The 22,599-nt window shown below is 54.6% G+C and overlaps 2 protein-coding genes and 1 long non-coding RNA gene across 3 annotated transcripts; 2 read left to right on the top strand and 1 right to left on the bottom strand.

The window, feature by feature from the left end:
- The first annotated feature begins 2,238 nt into the window (after positions 1-2,238).
- LOC102987258 (neuroendocrine secretory protein 55-like) lies at positions 2,239-4,320 on the top strand. The gene has a single exon (XM_028487115.2). The coding sequence runs from the start codon at positions 3,552-3,554 to the stop codon at positions 4,275-4,277; it is 726 nt and encodes a 241-aa protein (XP_028342916.1). The 5' UTR covers positions 2,239-3,551; the 3' UTR covers positions 4,278-4,320.
- Positions 4,321-9,772: 5,452 nt separating this feature from the next.
- LOC129391953 (uncharacterized) lies at positions 9,773-14,167 on the bottom strand. Its single transcript, XR_008616875.1, has 3 exons — positions 13,833-14,167; positions 12,114-12,277; positions 9,773-9,806 (listed from the first exon to the last, which is right to left on the bottom strand). It is a non-coding gene; the product is annotated as an uncharacterized lncRNA (long non-coding RNA).
- A 2,187-nt stretch (positions 14,168-16,354) lies between these two features.
- LOC114483932 (guanine nucleotide-binding protein G(s) subunit alpha isoforms XLas-like) lies at positions 16,355-19,438 on the top strand. The gene is made up of 4 exons (XM_055083583.1): positions 16,355-18,433; positions 18,655-18,719; positions 18,758-18,774; positions 19,267-19,438. Exons 1-4 carry the CDS (start codon positions 16,573-16,575, stop codon positions 19,436-19,438), a joined length of 2,115 nt encoding a protein of 704 aa, XP_054939558.1. The 5' UTR covers positions 16,355-16,572.
- Positions 19,439-22,599: the final 3,161 nt, after the last annotated feature.

Raw genomic sequence — 22,599 nt, 5'->3', positions numbered from 1 at the left:
TCATGGAACCAGAGTCGGACTTGAAAAGAACTTGGTGAGCGTGGAGTTCTAATTCCACCTGGCTCAGGAGTCCCAGGGAAAACATCTCTAATATGTGGTCATCTGTCCTTTGATTTAACGCCGCTTCTGACAAAGAGCCAACCATCTCCTGACAGCCGTTCCATTTCAGAGCCCTAATTGTTGGAGAATCCTTCCTTGGGCTGAGCTAAAATCTGCCTGTTGAAGCGGCCTCCCGTAGGTTCTAATTTTGCCCTCCCGAGCCCCATAAATACACCTTAATGCCTTTTCCACAGGACAACCCTTAAAGGGGCTGAAGACAACATTCGTCGCGATTCACCCAAATAAGAACCCGATCGTGATGAACTGGGAGCTGCGCCTTCCCGTCCAACAGGCTCAGGAGCCTCCCTCTGGCAGAGCCCCGCCGGTGATATATGTCCACATTTCATTTACCGCAGACAGACAGAGCCCCTCGTTCCTTCGCCTGGTAACAACCTGGTAACAAGCCGAGGCCGCTCATCACCCACTTGCTCCTTTCAGAAATTCACTCTGCAGCAAGCACTTTGAAAGTCACGCACGTAATGCATTTTAAAGAGCGCTTTCTGCACAGGGCCATTTGCTCAGCCTCGGCACTAAATGCGAGATGGAACGGTATTTCAGCGAGGTCCTCCTGCTCCCAGAGCCCATGTCGAATGCACGCCAGAAATGTATCTGTAACTATACATGACTGGGGCTCTAAATGCAGTGCTTTGTTAAACGTTCATTTGCTGACTAAAACGCATCTTGCAAAGAAAGCGCATTCGTAACGCAGAATCTAGTCCAAAAATACGTATTATGTAATGCACGTTTCTTAATAATGCAGGCGATCTCGGTGTATCTACATTAGTGGATCGGCTCCGGGCTGCCAGCTCCATTATAGGCAGAAAGCACTCCTTCTGCAAAACCAAGTACTTTCTCATGTACGCTGAAGAATCATAACCCAGCTCGTTGCCGACAGCTGGCATCTGCCTCCATTTGAAAGGGCACTCAGCAGCACCCACATATTCCTGAGTTTTTCCCAACGTGCCTGAGAACCACTCGAATGATGTCTTTGTGTTCCACTCACTGTCCGGGGGGCGGCGCTGATTGAAGAAAGCAAGCGGGTGTGTCAGTGTGAGCAGAACCTTTGGAAATGTCTCGGGTTGGGGCTGAGAGAGCAGGATTTGAGACCTGCAGCTCCAAAGGGCCCTGTCCCGTGTCCCCTAATACCAGCCAAATGATGACTGGAGCCATCCAGACACCTGTGACAATAAAACCCTTTCAGTCGCTCTGCAAAGTGGTAAGGAGGAGAGCACAACGAGAATGCAGACATCCGTCCTTTTACGAGGTGTGCAATCAACCCCACTTTATTAGACCAATCAGTATTGTAATGCTACAAACTAACTCGAAGAAAACAAGACGCAAGACAGACACAGCCAAGAAGACAGGGCAGGAGCATTCGGGACCATCCCCAGCGAAGATGCAGAAACAAAACCTCCCCATGGCAAAACGGCCGCTAGGATCTCACTAAGGTCTTAACTCTGGGCTCAGCAGCTCTAAGGCAGGCACGGTACGCAAGGGATCGGGGTGAGTCACGCCACACTGAGGAACGGCTGTGGGTGCAGCACACTTCGGGCACCAGGAAGCAGTGCCAGGAGGGGGCACCTGGTGGACCACCACAGAGGGGAAGGCAGAATTACCTCATGGACTCTTCAGGTTTCCCCCATGTTGATTCAAAGACAAGAAAAACCACCTGTCCCACCTGTAAAGCCTTGTTGTTGCTTCCACAGATTCTAGGAAGATGGTTTTGCTCTGAGTTATACCACCGGTGGACCTGTCACAAGGGCAAAAGTAATGCTCCGTATTTTAATGGGGAGGCACGCTCGACCCAGAAGCAGCAGTCAGGTTACAGCTGGAACCCCAGAGCTTCCGAAGTACCACCTGCCTGAGCAACGACCGCTCCAGGAGGACATGGAGCTCATTTGATTTTCCAGGGCTGGGAAAGAGATGGACTCATTTCCTTCAGGGTTCAATGACATGACCTAGGGTGTCTAGCTGTCCCTTAGCCCTAATGTTCTGGTTGATCCAATAATTTTCTCACTAGAATGCACGCCGGGTTAAACAATGTTGGTGGGTAGGGAGGGAGTCCTGAGTGGTTTTATGCGCTGAGTAACAGCAGATTAATCCTAAGTACCCTTTCCTTAATGTAAGATTTTCTTCGCTTTCCTTTTCTTCTTCCTACTCTATCTTCAGCACCTAGAACAGAGCTTGGCATGCGCTAGGCACTCAATACCTGTCGAATGAACTCACTTGTTGAATGAACTCACTTTGTTGAAAACCTATTTATGAAAAGAGCTTTGAGTGGTACCCAGCGGTTTCCTTGATAGCTGATCGCCCTGCAGCGCCCCCCAGGGGCAGAGAATTGGCTGCACCTACTGAATATCAGCACAGATATTAACTAGTGGTTCCAGCTAATTAGACTTTCGGCACATGTTCTCAGCTAGAGCTCAGGGTGGTCCACCAACGGGCTTGGGGACGTGTAAACCATCACTCCGTCTGCCTGTGGGGGTCCTTCTTAGGGAAGATGCTCATCTACCCATTAGGTAACTAATTAGTCTCTTGAGACCGCATTGGTGGTTGGGGGTATTGGAAGCTGCTCAGATTACGGTCACTGTACCAGGTCTGCCAAAGGTGATCTCATGATTAACGATTGCCTGAGGTTACCATGCTCAGACTACTGAACCCCTGGAAAATGCCCGGAACCGCACCGTTAATACTGACGTACAGATGCTCATTCCTCCGGAATATCCGCAATTTTGCGGTCTGGTTTTCAGCTGCTTCGGGCTTCGTTCAACTTATCGATAACCCTGGAGAAGCTGGGGAGCGGTACGGACCCCATGGAGAACCCACGCCTAGCTGCGCAAGCACTCTAACCTGTAGCTAGCTAGCTTGCTCGCTCGCTCCTTGGCACCCACCAGGCCCCCAGCCGCTCCCATCGCCCAAATCCTTTCAAACAAGGTTCCCTCCTGCCACCTGCCGGCCCGTTAGGGTCTACGCCTTGGGCTCGGCGCCACTGCGCAACTCGCGCGGAGCCGCCCCCGCCTCCCTACTGCACATGCCCGGCAGAAGTCCGGGCGCGCAACTTTGCAGAACCTCTCCGCCCCGTTTGTCTTCGCCTCAGTCTCCTCTTTCCTCTCCCAGGCGAGAGGACCAGTGGAGGCACCTCTCCCGAGTCTTAGGCTGCGGTCTAAGACTTAGAGAGAGGAGCCTGGGGAGGAGATAGGCTTTTTCTCCCCTTTTCCCATCCCTCCTTTTTGCCCAGAGAGGCAAATAGAGGCGCGGAGCTTTAGAAAGTTGAGTGGTCAAGAAGGTAGGTGCTTCCCTTTTTCTCCTCGCGCCGAGGTGGGGCTGGGACCTCCGGACCCAGCTTCTTAACCTCGCGAGGAGCACCTTTTTCGGCTCTAGCAGCCGATGCTCTTCGGAGCTGCTCTCTGCAGAGCCAGAGGGTGGGTCGGATTCGCCGAGTGCGCGTGAGGATGGATCGCAGATCCCGAGCTCAGCAAGGGCGCCGAGCTCGCCACAGTTACAACGATCTGTGCCCACCCCTAGGCCGCCGGGCAGCCACCGCACTCCTCTGGCTCTCCTGCTCCATCGCGCTCCTTCGCGCCCTTGCCACCTCCAGCACCCGCGCCCAGCAGCGCGCCGCTGCCCAGCGCCGGAGCTTCCTTAACGCCCACCACCGCTCCGCCGCCCAGGTATTCCCCGAGCCCCCCGAATCCGACCACGAGCACGAGGAGCCAAACCTCGAGCTCTCCCTCCCCGAGTGCCTGGAGTACGAGGAAGAGTTCGACTACGAATCCGAGACCGAGACCGAGTCTGAAATCGAGTCGGAGACCGACTTCGAGACCGAGCCCGAGACCGCCCCCGCCACTGAGCCCGAGACCGAGCCCGAGGACGAGCGCGGCCCCGTGGTGCCCAAGCGCCGCACCTTCGACCAGTCTCTCACTGAGCGTCTCAACGCCCTGAGGTTGCAGAGCCCCGACGCCTCCCCACGTCGCGCGCAGCCCAGCACTCGGGAGTCCGAGAGCCCCAGACAACGGGAGGAGCCCGAGGACAAGGATCCGAGGGACCCCGAAGAGTCTGAGCAGCCAAAGGAGGAGAAGCAGCGGCGGCGGCGCTGCAAGCCGAGGAAGCCCACCCGCCGCGACCCATCTCCGGAGTCTCCTTCCAAAAGGGGACCCATCCCCATCCGGCGTCACTAATGGAGGACGCGCCCCGGATTCTCCTTGTTTTCTTTGACCCAGGTTGGTGGCCCACCGCTAAACTGGGGAGTCTGGGGTCGGTGCAGGAGCGGCGGGAGGAAGGGAGGGAGAAGCACAGGCAGGTTAGAAGGAAGGCGGGAAGAGAGCGGGCTCAGCTGCGCAGGGCGAGCTGGGAAGAGCTCTGCGAATCTCCCGCAGGGCGCTGGCGGGCGCCCGGGTGGCCAAAGGCTTGTTGGACGGAGGGGCGGCGGGGCGCTCCTCGCGCCCCTCTGGAGACAGCCTGAGGTCTTCAGGCTGGTGTCCAGGATGCACGACTGAACTCCGGAAGCGCCCCAGGTTTCGAGCTGCACACCCAGAAGGCACGGGTAAGTCACTTGTTTTACGTGCTTTTTTCCCTCCTAGAGTAAGTAGTCTCACACCAGTTGGCTTTGGCGGGTGCCAGAAACGTGGTGCGGAGGTGCTCGCGCCAACTTTCAGAAAGCAGAGCCGCCCGGCTGTAGCGACACTGTTGCAATGTGCGAATACCAACCGGGCTGGGATTGGGCGACACTCCGGAGACGGCCGGCTCCCGGGGAAAGTCGCGCGCACGCGCGCCGTTTAAGACGCTCGGAGTCTAGAGCCCAGGTCCCGTCGCTGTCAATTTGGAGCCGCCGGACCTCGGCACCAGTGCCCCCCGCGGCTGCGCGCCTCTCCTGGCCACCACCGCCCGTCTCCGGGCGATCGCGGGGCCGGAGACCGCAGCAAAGAACGTGCGCACCTGACCGCACGCCCCAGAGCCGACCTCTAAGAGCCGGCCGGCGGTCCCCCACGAGTCACCGGTGCTTGGAGGGCAGGCAGAGGAGGTACGGGAGTCTTGGGAGGTGCCCAACGGGCTACCAGGGTTGGTGGCGTGGGCTTGGTCACGTCGGGGCATCGCCAGCCTTCTGGCGCAGTCTGGTGGCGGGGCTGGGTGCAGCTTGGCTGGAGAGGTCCCGGGCTGTTTGCGCAAGGGCCTGGGGATGTAAGAGAGGGGCTAAGAGGTCAGCGAGGTGGTCACGAGCGGAAAGGTAAAGCGGAACAAGGAACAAGCTGGAGAGGGAGACGCGCCTATCACCAGGGAACCCTACAACGCGTCCCCAAAGAGCGCGACACGCGCCGAGCTAGGGAAAGGTGTTGGATCCGACTCAAGTCCTTGGGCGATCGGTCGAGAGGGGGCAGGGGCCGGCGGCTACGGCAGCCTCGAGGAGGGGAGGGGAGGAGAGGGGAGGCTGCTCGCACCGGCCATTTTCAGCTCGGGTGGAGCTAAGTTTGGAATCTGTAACCTGGAGGCGAAGCTGCCCTGGTGTTGGAGCACAAGAACGGCCGCAATCGCATCTTCGGTGCGGAAAGTGTGCCTTTCTCACCAATCCTGGGGGAAAAGACTGGTTAGTGAACTGTATTTACAAAACCTCACCCGATTTGGAAATTGGCCTTATCTTGGTGCGCGCGCGCGTCTCGTTTGGCGTTGGTTTGAGCTATTCTGATGAGAATGATTTGGGGGGGAAAGTGAAACGTTTTGAGACTTGAAAAGACGAGTTGGGTTCTTAGACTCCTAAGATAAGGTTGCGGCCAGAAGGAACACACGTTAAAGGGTCTTCCTTCCAGGTCTCTTCCCTGGGAAAGGCGTCGTGGAGCCCCAGAACTTAGTTATGCTGGGCTGCGACGCTGACTAAGGCTGTTGGATGCTGTTTTGGTCTTCACTAGTAAATACCGGGAAGGGGGCTTCCCTGGGCAGCGGGGAAATGTCCAGAAGTCTGGAGGCTGCCGAGGACTTGTAGAAGGGTCCGGTGTGCCCTGGCTTTGGCTTGAAAGCGTGAAACTGCGTAAGTGAAATGGGGCTCCCCAAAGCTGACATTTCCACTTAGTGTAAAAACAGCGGTTCTGTGTTCCTTTCCGTGGCATTAAGTGTTCTGTTTTTTCTCTGTTAACGTCTCAGCAGCCTGAGTTCACCCAGTAAAACGTCTCTGGTGAATAGGCAAAATCAGCCAGGGTGCGGTTGGCTTTTTTGGTGTGCTTTTCAGTGTGAGGGCTGCCCTCACAGGCTGGGGAGTTTGGGGGGACCCGAAAAATCCCGCAGAGCTGGGTTTTTCATTAGAGAAATTAGCATATCGCCTTGTTGCAGTATGAATATACAAGTTTTTTTTAAAAAGTCGTCAGTGCCTAGCCCACACCTGTCACCCCAGTCTTGGGCTCTTTTTTAACCTGAAGCCTGCATATGGAGAGGCTGTCTTTCTTAACTGTAACCAATATACCAGGTTAGTTGTTGCGGGGCGGCGGGGGGGGGGGGCATCTAGGAACACACAGCTTGCCATCTTTCAGATGCTCCTCCATAAACTACCTGATTGTGAAAACCTGTTACCCACCCCACAGCCCTCCCCAACTCAGTTCCCCTCCCCCACCCCCTCTCCTTCCATCCTGATTCCAGGGTGGAAGGGTCATTAGGCACATCCAAAACAACTGAGGAGGTACCAAACCCCTATGACCAGGACTCACCCCATTGGAGAGGGGGTTTTGCTACAGAGACGCTTCAAAAAAACTCTTTCTACCTAAGGCACTGGTGTTTAGCTGCCTCTCTTTTCTAGAGGCATTTCTGGCAAGTTTTCCAAGCATTCCCAACTCACTAGTCTCCCAACTAGCCCTTTGTCTCGCCCTGCTCAACTGGGGTGTTAGCATTTGAATGGGCTTACTTGCCCTTGCAACTTAGGAAATTGTCTCAAAAAAAGCAGACCTTAAGAGTTGACCACAGGGGTGAATTACCAGCCAGTTATAAGGTTTCGATTGGAGAGAAAGAGGAAGAGGAGGGGAAGGAGGGTAAAGCTAGTTAAATAAAGCTACTTAAATTGTATACTCTGATATTCAGGATTTTTAATTTTGCGACATCAGTCATTTGCTTAATAGAAATGTGCTTTTTCTTGGACAAAGGTGCTCTTTTAACTGAATTTTTGAGTTGGAAAGTCATGCAGCAGTGTTCAAATACTGTGTGGTGTCAACAATCTGGTGTAGGTTTACTTCTGAGGTTTGGCAAACAAGACTTTTAATCTGTTTATCAGAATTCAGGAATTGGGAATTTTAAAGTTTGGGATTGTTTTAAGATGATGTTTCTTTAACGCACTAGAAACTTTTTCCCCCTGGAATTGCTATCAGCCCTTTACCCTTCAGCCCTCATTTTTAGCAGCTGTGATAGAGGGTTTAATGAGAAAGAAAGCTGAAACTTCAGTGTTGGTAAGAAGGAGGTTTGTTTTTTTGTTTGTTTTAAATAACCTGCATGGATTTTACTTGTCTGTATTATTACTGCTCTTCATGTAAAGGGAGGCTATCGAGAGGAAACTGAGCAGAAACCTTGGTGTTTGGGAAAGTATGTCTCTTTAACAGAAAGGTGACCTATAACAGCAAATCACTAGAATCAAATTAAGCTTCCAGAGTGATGTCATATGCCAGCTCAAGTGCTGCCCTTCTCTTAAAAATTGTCCAGCAAAGGGGGAATGAGATTCTCATGTTACATCTGTAATCCCCATGTCCCAGAACGAGGGATGCAATTCCTCGTCCTGCTCTGCGGGCGGGTTTGACATTCATGACGCTATTTTCTAAATCCTGATGCTCCGCAGCTGGGAAGCAGGGTCTAAGACCTCAGGCCCCTCTCACCCTGGCCCTGCCCAGCAGCCTCGGGTCAGACCCAGTGGCCTCTGCCTCAGTTTCTTCACGTGGAAAGTGAAGTAGCTGAGGAGATGGTCCTGGCATCCCTTTCTGCTCCCAACACCTGGAGGCTGATTAAGAAACCCGGAGTTGCCCAATTTGACGCATACCAATGATTTTAATGCTAAAGGAGCCCCCCCCCAACGTTAAAGGTTGATAGAATAAAAGCACCAGCTGTGAAGAAATCCGTTTTGTGTTGATCTAATTTGATTTTCCCAAATCTGGTTTTGAATTGGGGGCAAAAATGGTTTCGAGGCCAGTTAGAAATAAATGATAAATAAGTAAGTAAATAAGCAAGCAGGCAGGTTAGAGAATTCAGAATTCCACCGTGTCCTATTACTAACCAGGGGGGAAAAATGGCCCCCTCAAGAGCAGATACTTAGTGTTTGTCTTAGGTGTGCTCATTTTCCCACCTGCTCTCCCTGATCTCAGGGTCGGGGCAGGGAGCACTGGAGCCAGCCTGGCCCTGAGCACTGCAGCCTGGAGATGCTGGCCGCTCTGGGAGGCAGCAACCTTAACAGCCCCGCTGCTTAACTGACCACAAGTGCTGGTAACACTTTCAAGTGCCCTGATTAGGTGAGACCTGAAAAAATGGCCCAGAGGCTGCAGCTAGTTAGGATAAACCAGTTTTCTCAACCTTTGTATTTTTTTTCTCTATCACTCCCTCCCAGGAGCTTCTTCAGACATCTTTTTCTCAATTAGTCCTCGCCCATGAAATGCGAATACCACAGATACAGAGATATATGTTTCTGTATATGTTTCTGTGCTGCGGGATCTGGTAATAGCTAAGGTTCTTCTTGCACCCCCCCCCCCAAACCAATCTTGCCTCTGGCGCAAATGCAGGAGATACAGAAAGCAAATGTTTAAAAGAACTGGTTTATGTCAAATTAAGTGATTTAACATCCCGTTTTTGTTTTGTATTCTAAATTTTTGGGGGGGCTACACATTAAAAGGCTATATATAAGGTGAATTTTACTGATGTTTGTTTTCTCTTTTTTACATCTCATGTTTTTTCCCCAAGCCCCCTAGTACCGATACTGGTGCTAGTGTCTAGTTAATTCACATGGCAGAGAAGCCAGAGTAAACAGCCTAGTGACTTAGTTCTCCCAAGGCCAAGAGTCTGCAGTGCAGGGCCGCCGTCACCTGCTGACAGCACTCAGCCAGTTGAGGCGGGACACCTGAGAGGAGCTGGCGCCACGGAACCCGCCCCCCAACTCCCTATTCCAGGGTAGAACGGGGAAGGCAGCCTCCCCCAGCTTCAGTGTGGACACGGCCTGTTTTTATTCTATGGGCTTATTTTAGGCTGAGCACGTGGCCAGTTAGCTGGGGGGCACAGCTATCAGAAAGGCTATAGCTAGAGGAGGCTTCATGGACAGAGGGGCCAGGTGGTGGCTGTAATGGGGGGTAGATGTGAGGATGACAAAAGGAAAAGGAAGTTTGGGGGGATCACAGGAAAAAGGAAAGAGGGAGACAAGACACCTGACAAGGAAAAGATGAGGTTTGGAGATGGGGAGCACAAAGCCTGTAACTGTTAGGGCTAGAAAGACCAGGTTGAAGCAAGAGACCGGGGGAGAAAGAGGTTTAGGGGAGACGCCGTGGCAGTCTTCAAATACGTGGTGGCAGCAGGGGCAGCGTCAGCGTAGCATCAGGAAGAGCACTCTTCGCAGCCAAGGGTGACAGGGGTGGCCGCCAACGGGGGTCTCAGACTAGTCACCGCTAACATCACTGTCCCTCTGGGAGTCTCTTACAGGCCTGGCCCAGAGATGTCAATTTCATAGGTGCGGTAGAGTTGTCACACATATACCTCAGCTGCTTCAACTAAATGGAAGGATACACAGCCTAGGAAATCTTGCTTTAAAAGGCTCAAATCCTCAGGCTTGGATTCTGGTTCAGGGAGAGTGCCCGAATCTCAAACTTGAGGGGTGTGAGGGGTGCAGGGCCAAAGACCCCCCCCACCCCGCCCCCGCTGAAAAAGACAAGTTTCTCCTCCCCAGCGCAGGAGCCAGCTTCTGAGTGCCCTGGCTTATGTTACCGTCTCAGTTAGATTTCATTAGGAAACTTCGCTCTGGGTAATGGAGGTTGTGCGAGAAGGTTAAATATACCATTCCTGCCCAAAGGTGAAATATACCATTCCCCTTAAATTCAAATCACGTTGCCAAGAATCACCCGGGGTGCCTGGAATTTCCACCATGAATTACCAAAATTTCAAACAGAGCTTCCACTAAAGCCAAATTTCTCTTCCGGGATTCCCTCCCGCCATCCCAGCCCCCCACTTTTGCCCCCTCTCTCTCAGTCCCCTTCCCGGGGTGGCAGTGGAACCACCACTTCTCCCCCAGACATACTCTGCTATCACCAGCCAGCCTGGAGTCCACAGCTTCGTCCAGGTGACTGGAGAATGTCTGGACCCACCCTCCAAGCGCAGGGGGTCAGATGCCTGCCGGTCTGGCTGCAGACCTGGGTGGCCGGTCCAAGATGAGGGCTGCTGAGTACAGCTGGTGAGCTGAACGAACGGGTCTGAATTCCTAGTGGGAACCCTTGGCCCCTGGGGCTCCAGCCTGGGGCTTTTTACTCCGAGCAGGTCAAGTCTTCTCCTGCATCTGGCCGCCACTGTCTTGTACCACCAGCCCTGCATCTGCTCCTAACCCTCACCCATTTGAGGCATTTTCCTTGCACTTAGCATTTGCCTGAATGAGCCCGGTCACGCAGGCCCTTCTGCAGACAGCAGTAGGCTGCTGCCGCCTCCACCAGCCACGGCTGGCGGAGGAGACGCTGAACGGCAGAGCGGCGGGCGCAGCGAGTCCTAACTGAACAGTAATGAACTGAACAGCTTCAAAGTCCTCTTGCTACTCAGGCAGCACGCAGAAAACAGTTGTCACCGGGAGGCTGAGAAACATCACCGCTGCCTGAATTCTCTTCCCTTTGCCCTCCCCTTTCTGCTTTTGCCTTTTCCTCACAACTGGTGGAAAGATTCTCCTTCTCATTTGAAAGTAACCCACTGACAGCTAATGACTCGAAGGGGCTGCAGAGAAGGCTCTTCTGCAAACTGCCCCCCACCCAGCCCCCTGCTAGGAGGAAATGCCACGGCCAAAGATGTCTTCCTGGTTTCTGCTCTCTTCTCTCTTGCCTACCCCGCCTCCCTCTCAAGGGACCCTCTTCCACTTTGCTTTCTCTTTCTTGAATACAGGGATGAACTAAAAAAGAAAGCTGACAGGCAGCTACTTAAAATCTGGATGGGCCTTGTGCCTTGGGCAATGAGTAAGGGTGCCCAAACATAAGTACCCTGACGATCGGTCACTGATTATGACGTGTGCTGCCATGGAGGCGTCGATATAGCGCAAGATGGAGTTAGGGAGGCCCAGGGAGTCATGTGGAGCCACCAAGGAAGGGGGCCACATCCCTGCAGGTGGCACTGGTGCCGTTCAGAGTCAACAGTGAAGAAATACCGTCTTTCCCTTTGGGGTTACCTCTTGACAAAAAGCCAGCCGATTGCTCCCTGTGGCCCAGCCTGGGCCGTCTGGTCTGAACAGACTGACTTTCCTTAGAAGTGCAGCATTTAACTGAAACAGGAGTAATTTTCCCCATCCTCTCTTAATGCATCAAGTGGAGAAAAGCTATCCTTTTCAAGTAGCCGAGAATATATAATTTTCAAGAACCCTTCACCTGGATACTGAGAGCCAATCCTCTCCTCCTCTCACGGACACCTCATCTCACTGCGGCCCCTCGCACACTCCCTGTCAGGTAGGGTCCAGACCCTGGCCCGCAGCTTCGCCCCAGCTCAGCCTTCCTTCAGGCACCCTGACTAGCCTACCTTGCCTTCCTCTTCCTGGGCTGCGTGAACCCATTAACTAACTTTCTTCCCCCTTCCTGCTCATCCCTAGAAAAGATTTACCTCTTCCCCGATAGAAATCCATCCAGGAGTGGAAATCTGTGCTCCAGATACTTTGCGATTATAAAATTACAATGGCAGATCCTAAAAACGGCGCCCTCTGGCCATCTCCATCCAGGTCAAGGCCACATTTCTGTCTTAGCCAACGAGATCGCCAGCCCTGAATGGGCTCGCCAGACAGTCCCACCAATCAGGGTGGCCCCCAGTCAGCCCACCAGCTGATCACCCCCAGCTCTTACCATACCCGTTCTTCGGGTCCCTGTGGCCAGGCTACCCAGCTGCCTTTCAAACATCGGCCACATTGCTGCAGCCTCTCAGGTCCCACTGCTGATATGTGGTGGAGTTTCCTCTGATCCCCGCTCATCCAAGTGATGGGGGCTTTTCAGATTTTGGTAGCCAGTCACTAGAGAAAAATAAGAGTGGACAAAAAGGGGAACACTGGAGTTAAATGCTGGAATTTTTTCTCCTTGGTCCAACTTATCTTTAACTGTTAAAGGCAGTTCCTACTCAAGTCTAAGGGTCCTTTCGCAGCCCACAGCAGTGGGGCAGTTTCAACTGGGGGCGATTTTGCCTCTCAGGGGACGTTTGACAAAATTTAGAGCCATTTTTGGTTGCTACAACTAAGGGGATGCTACTGGCATCTAGTGGGTAGAGGCTAGGGATGCTGCTAGGCGTCCTTCAGTGCCCAGGACAGTCACCACAGCAAAGAATTACCTGGCCCCAGCTGTCACCAGTGCAGAGGCTAAGAAACCACCATCGAGATGAGATCTGTTGACCAGTTCTTAAATTGTTCCCTCTGGCGTACTCCCACCCATCCTGTCCTAGGCCCACTGCTCTCTCCTGTAATGTTCCCCCTTTTCTTCTCTAGTGCTCCAGCTGTTTGAGCTTCTATCACCAAACATATTTCTCCCCTGGAAGGTTTTATCTGATCTAGTGATTTCATATCCTAAGAAGGATAACTGTCCCTTTGAATTCGGGGTCTTTACCTTCCTTCTAAACTTCGGTCCCCTCCTCCTAAATAATAAGCTGAAGAAAATCTCCACCCCGACTGTACATACATCCTTCCTTCCCCTCTGCCATGTCTCAAACCAGACTGGCTCCACCACCATGCCAGCTTCTCTCCAGATCCTCCACAACGTCCCTATCCCTCAGGTGTCCCATCATCCAGGCGCCAGACTTGACTCCGCCACCCTTTGTGCGCCACACAGAAGTCGCTAGAGGGTCCTCTGGGATCCCTCTTGAGTCCCTCCCTCCAGCCCTCCTGCTTCCTTCCCTGTGCATGATTCTCTCTCCCTTAAAGGTCATGACCAGACACAGCCTCCTTTGTTCTCTTCAACAGGACCATCCTCCACACTGCCTCAAACCTGTCCTAAAACTAGACTCAAATCCTCACTTGAAGGACAAAAAAAAAAAAAAAAAAAATTCAGTATCTCTTCCATTTCCTACCAAAAGAGCCTCAAAACTGCTTGCTCTGAGAAACCCCACCCAGTTTTTCCTGCTTCTCTCCCACTGTTCCTCCCAGAGCCGGCAAGGTGGCCTCTTCTCTACCCAGCCATGTGCCACGTTTCCCACTGTTGGATCTTTGTTCGTGGTAGGCCAACGTCTCCCATCCCCCCCCTTCTGTTCACAGCCTAGACATCTATCTCTCCATAGAGGCCCACCTGAAACTCCATTTTCTCCAACAAGGTCCCCCCAGTTGCAGGTCTTTTCTTTCGTTTTTATGCTGCTTAGCCTCTGCGAGGGAGGCCTGCTGTCTGCCCAATCTGTAACCCGCCAATGCCCGTGCTCTCCTGGCAAACAACCAGGATGCTACCACCGGCTCATGAGGATGTAGAACGGAGACCCTGTGCCCATTCCTTGCTGACGTGGGCGGCGCGCGAGGCCTGGCGAGAGCAAACCGTCCCTCTGGGGCCCCCATCGCGGCCTCCCTGAGGCTCCAAACCGCGACGTCTACTAACCTTCCACGTCGGCGGGGCTCAGCACCCCTGCGACCTCAACTCCTTATCCATCTGGGGCCGCTCCTCTGCAGCGGGGCAGTGAGCCCCTCTCCTCAGGGTCTGGGCCCTCGACCTCCAGGCCCTGGAAAGCCTGCTCCTCGCCTCGCCCCGGCGGCGGATCCCTGTTAGGTGGGTTCGCCCACCGCCATCAGCGAGAACAAGGGTTCATCCCTGAGAGCCCTCACCTCCCCTTTCAGCCTTGGTGACTTGGGGCGCCAGGACGAGCGACCCCACGGCGCCACCCAGCCTCGTGGCGGTCCAGGCCTGGCCGCCATACGCCCGCCCACCAATCCGCTTCTAACCACCCCGGCCGCATAACCTCTTAGGGCGTTCCAACGCGGCGCCCCCTATTGGACCTCCCACTCATATCCGGTTTCCGGTCCGACGCCCCCCGCTCATTCGCCAGGCAGCCTTGATTGGCGTGACCCCAGCCCAATGGCCGACCCAGCGCTGGGGTCGGAGGGGAGCGAGTTGACTGTTGCGACCCAGTTGGCCCTTTCAGTGGATGCCCGAAAGGTTGAGCCGTTCCGCGTGGGGATAGTTGTCCAAAGTTTGAACCAAAGTTCAGTGTTGGCACTTGGAAGTGTGTAGACCCGAAGAGCTGAGAGGAGACGCCCTTGGGGAGGCTCCACACGTTACCTGGGGTCCAACTTGGTCAGCTTTCCTCCTCGCAGCGCGGCCGCGTGCGGGGGCAGTGAGGCGCTCTGGCTGCGACCCCCTCGTTTGAAGAGGGTTGCGTTAGGTTTTACGAGGTTGGAGCGTGCGTGCGTACGCGGTTCGCTCGACTGCGGCTGGCAGATACAGCGATCCAGGCAATGCGGTCCCGGCGATGCGCCCCGCTTGCCGCATCCCGCCGCCCCTCCCCCCGCCCTAAGGTCAGGCGACCACCTGACTCTTGCCCAGCTGCCTTCCACCTAAAAGTGGCTCACAGGTCCCTGTCACCCACTGGCGAGACAGATACGATGTCCGAGTCCCGGGTTTTACGCGAACCGCAAACTGCAAATTTTTCCCGGGGCTCAAAGCCAGGTTTCGCCGACCCCAAACCCAGATCAGGGTGCATGCACGCGCGAGCCCACCAGGTGGTGTGGGCATTGATCCCCGCCGGCTCGGAGCCCACCACGCGCCACGGCGCCGGGAATGCAGCCGGGCGACTGCCGGGTTTGTGGCCGGACTTGTGTGCCTCCTCAGCGGGCTCAAACACTGGAAAAGTAAAGCAGCTGCTCTGGGAGACCCACAGCGAGAGCAGAAGGACTGGAAGGGGGCTGGAAGAGGGCTAGCGAGGGGCTAGAGAAGCAGCCTGACCAACCCCGCAGCCGGTGCCCGAGGCGAGGAGCCGCGCATCGCGGCCGCAGCTGCCCGCGCGGCACGGTGTGTATTTTTGGATTCGGTGCGCAAGGGGTTTTTCAGTCTCTGAGACCACCCTAAACCGGCCATAAATTTCAACTGAAATTCCATTTAGCCCTTCCCCCCGCACAGTAGGACCCCCGGAACTCTGGGGCCTACAGTCTGTGGGGTCCCTGTGGGCGTCCCATGCCCCCCCCCGTTCCGTGCCGCGGCAGCTACCGCTTAGAGAGTCTGGGTGGTAGATGCCCGAGACCCTCTTATTCCCCTGTATTTATCATAGTCCCCACAGACGGGGAGGAACCCTGCCTGCGCCACCGCAGGCCACTGCTGAGACCCCAGAGTGTGGTGAGGATGGGGTACATAGAGGTGCTTTATAGGAGCCAGCCTCGGCAACCGGCAAACAAAAACTGCAGAAGCGATGGGAAGTACCCCAACACATTTTACAAACAAATTGCGTGCGCACACTCGGCACCCCTTGCCCCTCGCCTCCTGCCTGCTCCGCCGGTGGGCTCACGACCACCTGTCGCATCCCCGCGCGCGCCTGCACCCCCTCCCCACACGCCCAAAGCCTTGCGCTCCAGACTCGGAGCTTAGGATCCGAGGCTGCCCAGGGCTGGGGGCTGGGGCTCAGGGGTTCAGGGGTAATTTGGGGTTATGAAACACTCCTGCAGTCCCCCCTCCCCTCGAGGAGAGTCTGTTGGGTCTGAGAGGGAGGGTTTCAGCTCCTGCGCTCAAGCAGCCCGGGGCCCACGTCTTGCATCACGTGTCCCGCAACGCAGTAGAGCTCTCTCTCTGGCCAGGGGAGAAGCGAGGAGAAAGACTCCAAATCAGTCAGGGAGAGGACTGGAAGGAGCCAAAACGTCCCTGCGAGGCCTGCGCTCATCAGCCCCCTTACCCAAAGTCCGGGGCTCCGGGCTCCCGGAGCCGGCTCCCGGAGCTACCTCGGCCGGGGCTGGCGTCCCCTGGTGGCAGAGAAAGAGCACTACGAGCGATTTTCGGACCGAATCGGCGCGCTCCTCTGATCCAAGCAGGCGGGGCTGGCCTGGAGCTGAGAGAAAGAGAGAGGAGGGGACGAGGCAGGCCAAAGGGGGGGCCAGGGGCAGCCTGAGGGGATAAAAAGTGGCCAGAAAGGAGCCAAGACTCAACCAGCAACAATAGACTTGCTTCTGCCATGGTCTGGGGTTTGAGGTCCTGAACCCCTAGACCTCACTAGGGTTAGAAAGTGAGGTTAGAGAACTTTCCAGCTGGTACTTTGATTTTTTTTTTTTTTTTTTGAAAATATTTTTTTCACCCTAGTTCGGTCGGGTGCTCCGTCTTACGGGGCCCCAAGTTTATTTTAAGAAGCCGCCACCGTGTTATGGGCGTGCGCAACTGCCTCGACGGCAATAATATGTCAGGACAACGCAATATCCCCCTTGAACTCGGGGAACAGCCCGAGCAACCACCTTTGGAGGCCCCAGGGGCAGCTGCCCCCGGTGCTGGGCCTGGCGCAGCCGAAGAGATGGAGACCCCACCGCCTCACAGCGAGCCCGTCCCCGTCGAGATTGAAGGCGAGGCCTGTGGACCCCCAGAAGTCTCCAGGCCCAAGTTCCGGGGCCTCAGCCAGGCCATCAAGGAAGCCGGAGCCCATGGAGGCTACAGCCCACCTCCTGAAGAAGCCATGCCCTTCGAGGTCGAGCAGTCCAGCTTGGGAGGCTTCTGGCCTACCCTGGAGCACCCTGGAGACACCACTGGGGCCCATGCAGGCCTTGAAGCCTTCAGCCCACCGATCGTGGAGCCCGGAGCCTTCGGTGAGGCCAGGCCAAGCCTGGGAAGCTACAGCCCTCCTCCCGAAGAAGCTATGCCCTTTGAGTTTGAGCAGCTTGCCCAGGGAGGCTGCAACCAACCTCTCCTGCAGGTCTCAAACCTCGCTCCAGGAGGCCCAGGTGGGGGGGTCTTCAGGGCTCCTCCCGAGGAGCCCCGAGCCCTCAGACCTGCAAACGCAGGCTTCAGAGGAGGATGCAGCCCTCCCCCTGAGGAGGATATGCCATTTGAGTTTGATGGAGCAGCCTTTGGGGACGACAGCCCACCCCCTGGGCTCCCCCGAGCTATCCCACAAATCGACGGCCTTGGCGGCAACCAGATCGCGGCAGTCGCGGCCCCGAGTGCGGTCCTCCTCGCTCCCGCCGCGAACGAGCCCCCCCTCTGGGTCCCAGGCATCATCGGCAGCCCATCTCGAGAGGCTGTCAGACCTCCTCCACACTTCGCGGGCAACAGACCCCCGATGGAGATCTCCGGACCCCCGCGCAAGATTGGCAGCGCCCCCGTTGGGGTCGACGACGCTCCCGTCAACGTGGACAGCCCCCCAATCGCGCTTGACGGCCCGCCCATCGAGGTCTCCCGAGCCCCAGTTAAGAGAGAGCAAGCAGAGGGAGAGGGACCCCCAGTTGAGGGAGAAGCAGCCGAGATGGAAGGAGGCTCAGCCACCGCTGCCGCGGAGAGAAGCAAAGTCCCCGATCCCGGAGACGGAGCCCCTGCCGCCGGAGCAGCCCCTGACGCTCCAGCCGCCGGGGCAGCCCCTGCCGCCCCTGACACTCCAGGCGCCGGGGCAGCCCCTGCCGCCCGGGCCGCTCCTGTCGCCCGGGCCGCTCCTGTCGCCCGGGCCGCCCCTGTCGCCCGGGCCGCCCCTGTCGCCCGGGCCGCTCCCGCCGCCTGGGCAACCCCAGCCTCTGGAGCCCGACCCAAGATCAGTTTCCTTAGACCCCCCAGCCCCGAGATCCAGGCTGCCGATCCGCCTACTCCGCAGCCTCCTCGCACATATGCCTGGCGGGGCAGGTCTGAGCGCAGCTGCTACCGCGGCGACGACAACGACGACGACGAAATATCGGTCAGCAGCGACAGCGGAGACGAATCCGACGATGGGACCTTCGGATGCCGCCGCTGGTTTCAGTCCAGGCGAAACCGCCGCCGCCGAAAGACCCGGCGCAACTTGCTCCGCAACTTCCTCGTTCAGGCCTTCGGAGGCTGTTTCTGCAGATCCGAGAGCCCCCAGTCCAGAGGCTCCCTCAGCCCCAAGGTCAAGAAGGTTGCCCTGGCGGAGAAGCGCAGACAGACCCGCAAGGAAAGCATGGAGAAGCGCGCCCAGAAGCGCGCAGAGAAGAAACGCAGCCAGCTCATCGACAAGCAGCTCCAGAACGAGAAGATGGGCTACATGTGTACGCACCGCCTGCTGCTTCTAGGTAATGCGGCGGACTCTGCCCGTGGGGAGCAGGGCCGCCCGGGGGCCCCGGGAGCGGGTGGCAGGGCTGCCCGGTGGGGCTTGGGGCCCGGCGGCGGGAGGAGGGGGTCTGGGCAAAGGCGGGAAGAGCCTGCCAGAAAGTTCCAGCCAGGGGCCCTAACTTTGCCCCGGGAGCGGGAGGGGTCTCGGGTGGGCTTGGGTGGCGAAGTGTATGCCCTTTAGGGAGAAAAGTGGTGCCGTACAACACTGAGGGTCGTTTCCAGCTGGACAAACCAGCGCCAGCGACCGTAAGACGTCGCCGAGTCGTGGGGTGGGGGACGGCAAGAAAGGCGGGGGCTTCAGGTGAGCCAGGAACTGCAGGGGAGGGCTCCGGGGTCGCTCAGGCTAGGCTGGCTGGGGCCGTTGGTGGGTTGGGGTCATTGGGGAAGGTGCGTCCCCGCCTCGCCTGGCACGGCTGCTTGGACTAAGACGGCTTGTTGTTGGTGTGTGTTGGTGTCCATATTGTGTCCGCCTGTGCATGATATGCTCAAGCGTTCTCCCAGTCCCGCCCCTGGAACCCCCAAATTACCCGCCGACTGTGTACTTGTACCGGGGAATGGGCTGTCTTGTGTTTTGCGCCATTGCGCGGACAAAAACTTTCCGTGTTCGCACACTCGGGTGGTACCTGTGCGCTGGCTCTGTGCAGCGGGCGGCGCGAAAACGCCCGAGAAGGTAGCGGGGGACGCTGGGCAGGATGTCGGGCCGCTGGCGGGGCGGGGGGAGGGGGCCGCCTCGGGCCGGCCTCCGTAACCTGTTTTCTGTGTGTCTTTCTCTCTTTTCTCCCTTTGCGCTAAGCGTTTCCTCACTTCTCATTCGTTCGCCCAACCCTCCCGCCTTTACGGTTGAAAAACCAGACACTCAGGTATCTGGGGCGTCCGGGGCTGCGCGCAGAAATTCGGTATTCTGCACACACTCTGCTCACCTGGCAGGGGATGGAGGGAGGAGGGGGAAAAAACCTCCCACTTAACCCGCTGTAGGCGAGTCCCGGATCCCAAACCACACGGGGCTGGTTCTGGGGGCGGGGGGGAGGGGTGGGGAGGTGGGAGGGGGCGTGGCCATGTTTAAAAAATATGAAATCATTTTTCTTCCTAGGGAAGAGACTGAGGTAAGCCAACCATTTACCCTTTTACAGAATACAGTAGGAGGGGCTTGGTTTAAAGAGAGAGGGCTTATGCGTTGGGAGTGGAATGCCCATCTTGTTGTTTAAGATGCAATTAAAATAAAACTTTTTAAAAAATGCTTCCAGTGTATTTTAAGTGTGTGGACAAAATGTGATAAAACTGTGAGACATGTAAATGTTTGCATGTGAATTTTTTCAAGCAGCTTTAGCTGGGGGCAAAGAGGCTCAAAGGTAAGATCCTCTGCATATGGGCTTGGGATACAGAAACATTAAAAAGATGTTAATAATCCCATTGGAAGGGTACCTTTGGTGGCCCTGGCCTTCCCCCTCCACCTCCCTTCACCTATGCCAGCTTTCAGGGTCCTCTCCCCTCTCCAGGACCTCCCTCCTCCCCCCACAGCTTGACTCTTGGGCCCCAGCTAATCAAAGCAGCAATTAGCAAAGGTCTGAATGTGGGGCTTAAGTGAAAATTTCAGATGTGAAACTCCACAATCTTAATTTCTTTATTTATTCTCTAAGACCTCTCAAGGGATTTCAAGATCACAACTTATCAGGCAGTGCTACGTTTGTTTGCTAAGCGGTGGTGTCTATTAATGACCTTATGGGCATCTCTGTTTGCTGTTGTGATATGTGCCTCTTACGCATCACAGTTTTAAATGTGATGGTCATTCTATTTATGCCCACCCAGGGAAACACGGACAACGTCATTTCCCCAAAAACATACAGGAGGGAGACAGTTTTACATTTCCGATGCCTCAACTGCGCGGAAGGCACAGTGCCTCAAACGACAACGTGCTGTTTTCCTGCAGACAGCTGATTTTGCCACAAGAGCCCCGTTTCAACATCCCAAGCCTAGCTCTGGGCAGCAAACCTGTGATGGGGGAGGCGGCCATGATTGGGGGCAGACAGGAGAGCCAAGTGGCGGTGTGCACTTGACCCCTAATTGGCCAGTGCCCCTCATATGCCGGGGCCTCAGTTGCCTCATTTGTGAAATGAAGCTTTCAAGCAGATCTTCACTAAACTCTCCTTTGCTCCATGGCCTGAATCCCCTATTGCGGGGGTTTGGGATGGGGGTGGCGAGCAGCATCCACTTAAATCAGGACTGGAGCAGCCTTAAACCATAGATTGTGCACGCATCAGCTCTGTAGCAAACAGTCCGTGTCTGGGGCTGAGCCTTAAGAATATTAGAAGTTTCCCTCGCTTACCCATGTTTTATATGCGGGGGGGGAATTCACCTTAAGTAAAGGAAATTAGCTGGGGTCACCCTGCCATCCTCCTGGCCCTGCACCCAGGTCAGGCACATTTGCATGCAGTGTAGTCCAGTGAAACGTGGGCCCTGTCTAGCATGAACCTGAATTCAGAAAGCCAGATTGCCTGCTGTGACAGTGTGGCTTGTTGAGCCAGGCTGCAATCTGACAAGGTTTCATTTTGCCAAAGTGACAAGAGAGGCACCCCGCTCCTCTGAATTACTGATTTCAGAGGGGGAGAGGAGGCAGGATGAAGACCCACTTCCATTTAGGACAAGCCTTTTCACTAACATTTAAATCCTAACATATGAAACAAGACATCCGTATACGCTGACCACTGAAAATGCACATCAAATGACCATCCTTTGATAACTGGTGACATAACAGATTCATCTGTTGCTTTAAAACTGTGTGTGTTTCTGTGTATATACCCTCTCCATTTTTATTACCCAAACAGCTTAACCACATTACAGGGAATCTTAAAAAGGAAAAAGATAAATAGTTAGAAATAGATAAATAGAGAGACAATCAGTAACATGACTGAAATTCTAGAATAGCTAAAAAGTTGAAGCCTTTTTCTTACTCAACACTAGCCAATAATAGACTCATTTCCATGTTTCTGTTGCCTTTCTGAATAATTTTGGTGGCTTAAACATGTTTTGGAAACCTAATTTGGGTGATTCCCTCATTTTTGTTAAGAATTGAAGGGACTGCTAGACTAGAATTTCTTAGTAGCTGCTGAATTTATTAAAATTGTGCAGGCAAATGCTATATATAGTAACGGCTATTCTGCCATGACACTTTATTTATACAGTGAATCTCAACTAATTGTATGATCATTTATTTATGCCACCAGGTGCAACAGTGAGGCATCTATCTCATCCTGCTGGAGTGCCCTTTTTCTTTGCTTTGCTTTTTTATTTATTTATTTTTAATTCAGCCATTTTTCCGTATTCAAAATGCCTCCACTGAGCTGTTTGGTGCAGTGGGAAAGGGCATGGCTTACCAGGCCAAAAATCTCTTCCTTGCCTTTTAAAATCCAATTTCCATAGATTTTTCTCAAAAAAAAAAAAATGCCTTTCTATACAGCTATGTTAATTTTTATCATTTGCCTACGTCACATATACCATGGAAAACTGGTATTAAGCCAGAAAAGTGGGGTTTGTCCCCTTTTTGTACGTTCCTCCCACCCCCTTACTCTCCCCATCCCCAGCTTGAGAGGGATAGCCTCACTGCCGTCAGAATTGTTAGTGACCTGTAAGAGTAATGATTACACATAATGATAGCACTTTTTTACTGTATTTTTTAAAAGCCTTTCATCCAGTCATATTTGTCCTTTGCAACAGCCTGGGGCAGTAAAAATGTGATGGGACCCCATTTCATAGGCAAGTCAACCAAAAGCTCAGAGGTTAAATGTCAGGGACTTTTGCTCAAAGACTGCAAGGTAAGTGAAGGAATCAGAAGTTTCTAATTCAGTGCTTACCCCCAAAATGTGGTAATAAGCTATAAAGCGTCATTTCAGCGTGAGGCGTGATGATTGTTAAGTGCGCTATGTGCTCTTAAAATCCCTTGTCAGATGACAGGTGTCCCGCCGTCTCCTGCCTCCTGAATTATAGCCGGAACCAGACAGATCCTGGGTTATAAATGTCCATTGAGTGTACGTGAAACGTGAGCCTCCTCATTGCTGGGATACCTGTCACTGCTGTGGTGATATTTTGTTTCCACATTTGCTGTCATTCATCTGCCAACACCGCGGTCTTT

This window comes from Physeter macrocephalus, unplaced genomic scaffold (assembly GCF_002837175.3).
Source record: "Physeter macrocephalus isolate SW-GA unplaced genomic scaffold, ASM283717v5 random_1209, whole genome shotgun sequence".
NCBI classification, from domain to species: Eukaryota; Metazoa; Chordata; class Mammalia; order Artiodactyla; family Physeteridae; genus Physeter; species Physeter macrocephalus.
The sequence above is the reverse complement of the archived record's forward strand: the minus strand, read 5'-3'. Positions and strand labels throughout refer to the sequence as shown.

What these genes read in the sequence shown, in the direction of transcription:
- LOC102987258 (XM_028487115.2), top strand. Translation starts at nt 3,552, where the DNA reads ATGGATCGCAGATCCCGAGCTCAGCAAGGGCGCCGAGCTCGCCACAGT.
- LOC114483932 (XM_055083583.1), top strand. Translation starts at nt 16,573, where the DNA reads ATGGGCGTGCGCAACTGCCTCGACGGCAATAATATGTCAGGACAACGC. An exon ending in GCACCGCCTGCTGCTTCTAG is followed by an intron (nt 18,434 to 18,654) that starts GTAATGCGGCGG and finishes TATGCCCTTTAG; the next exon opens with GGAGAAAAGTGGTGCCGTAC.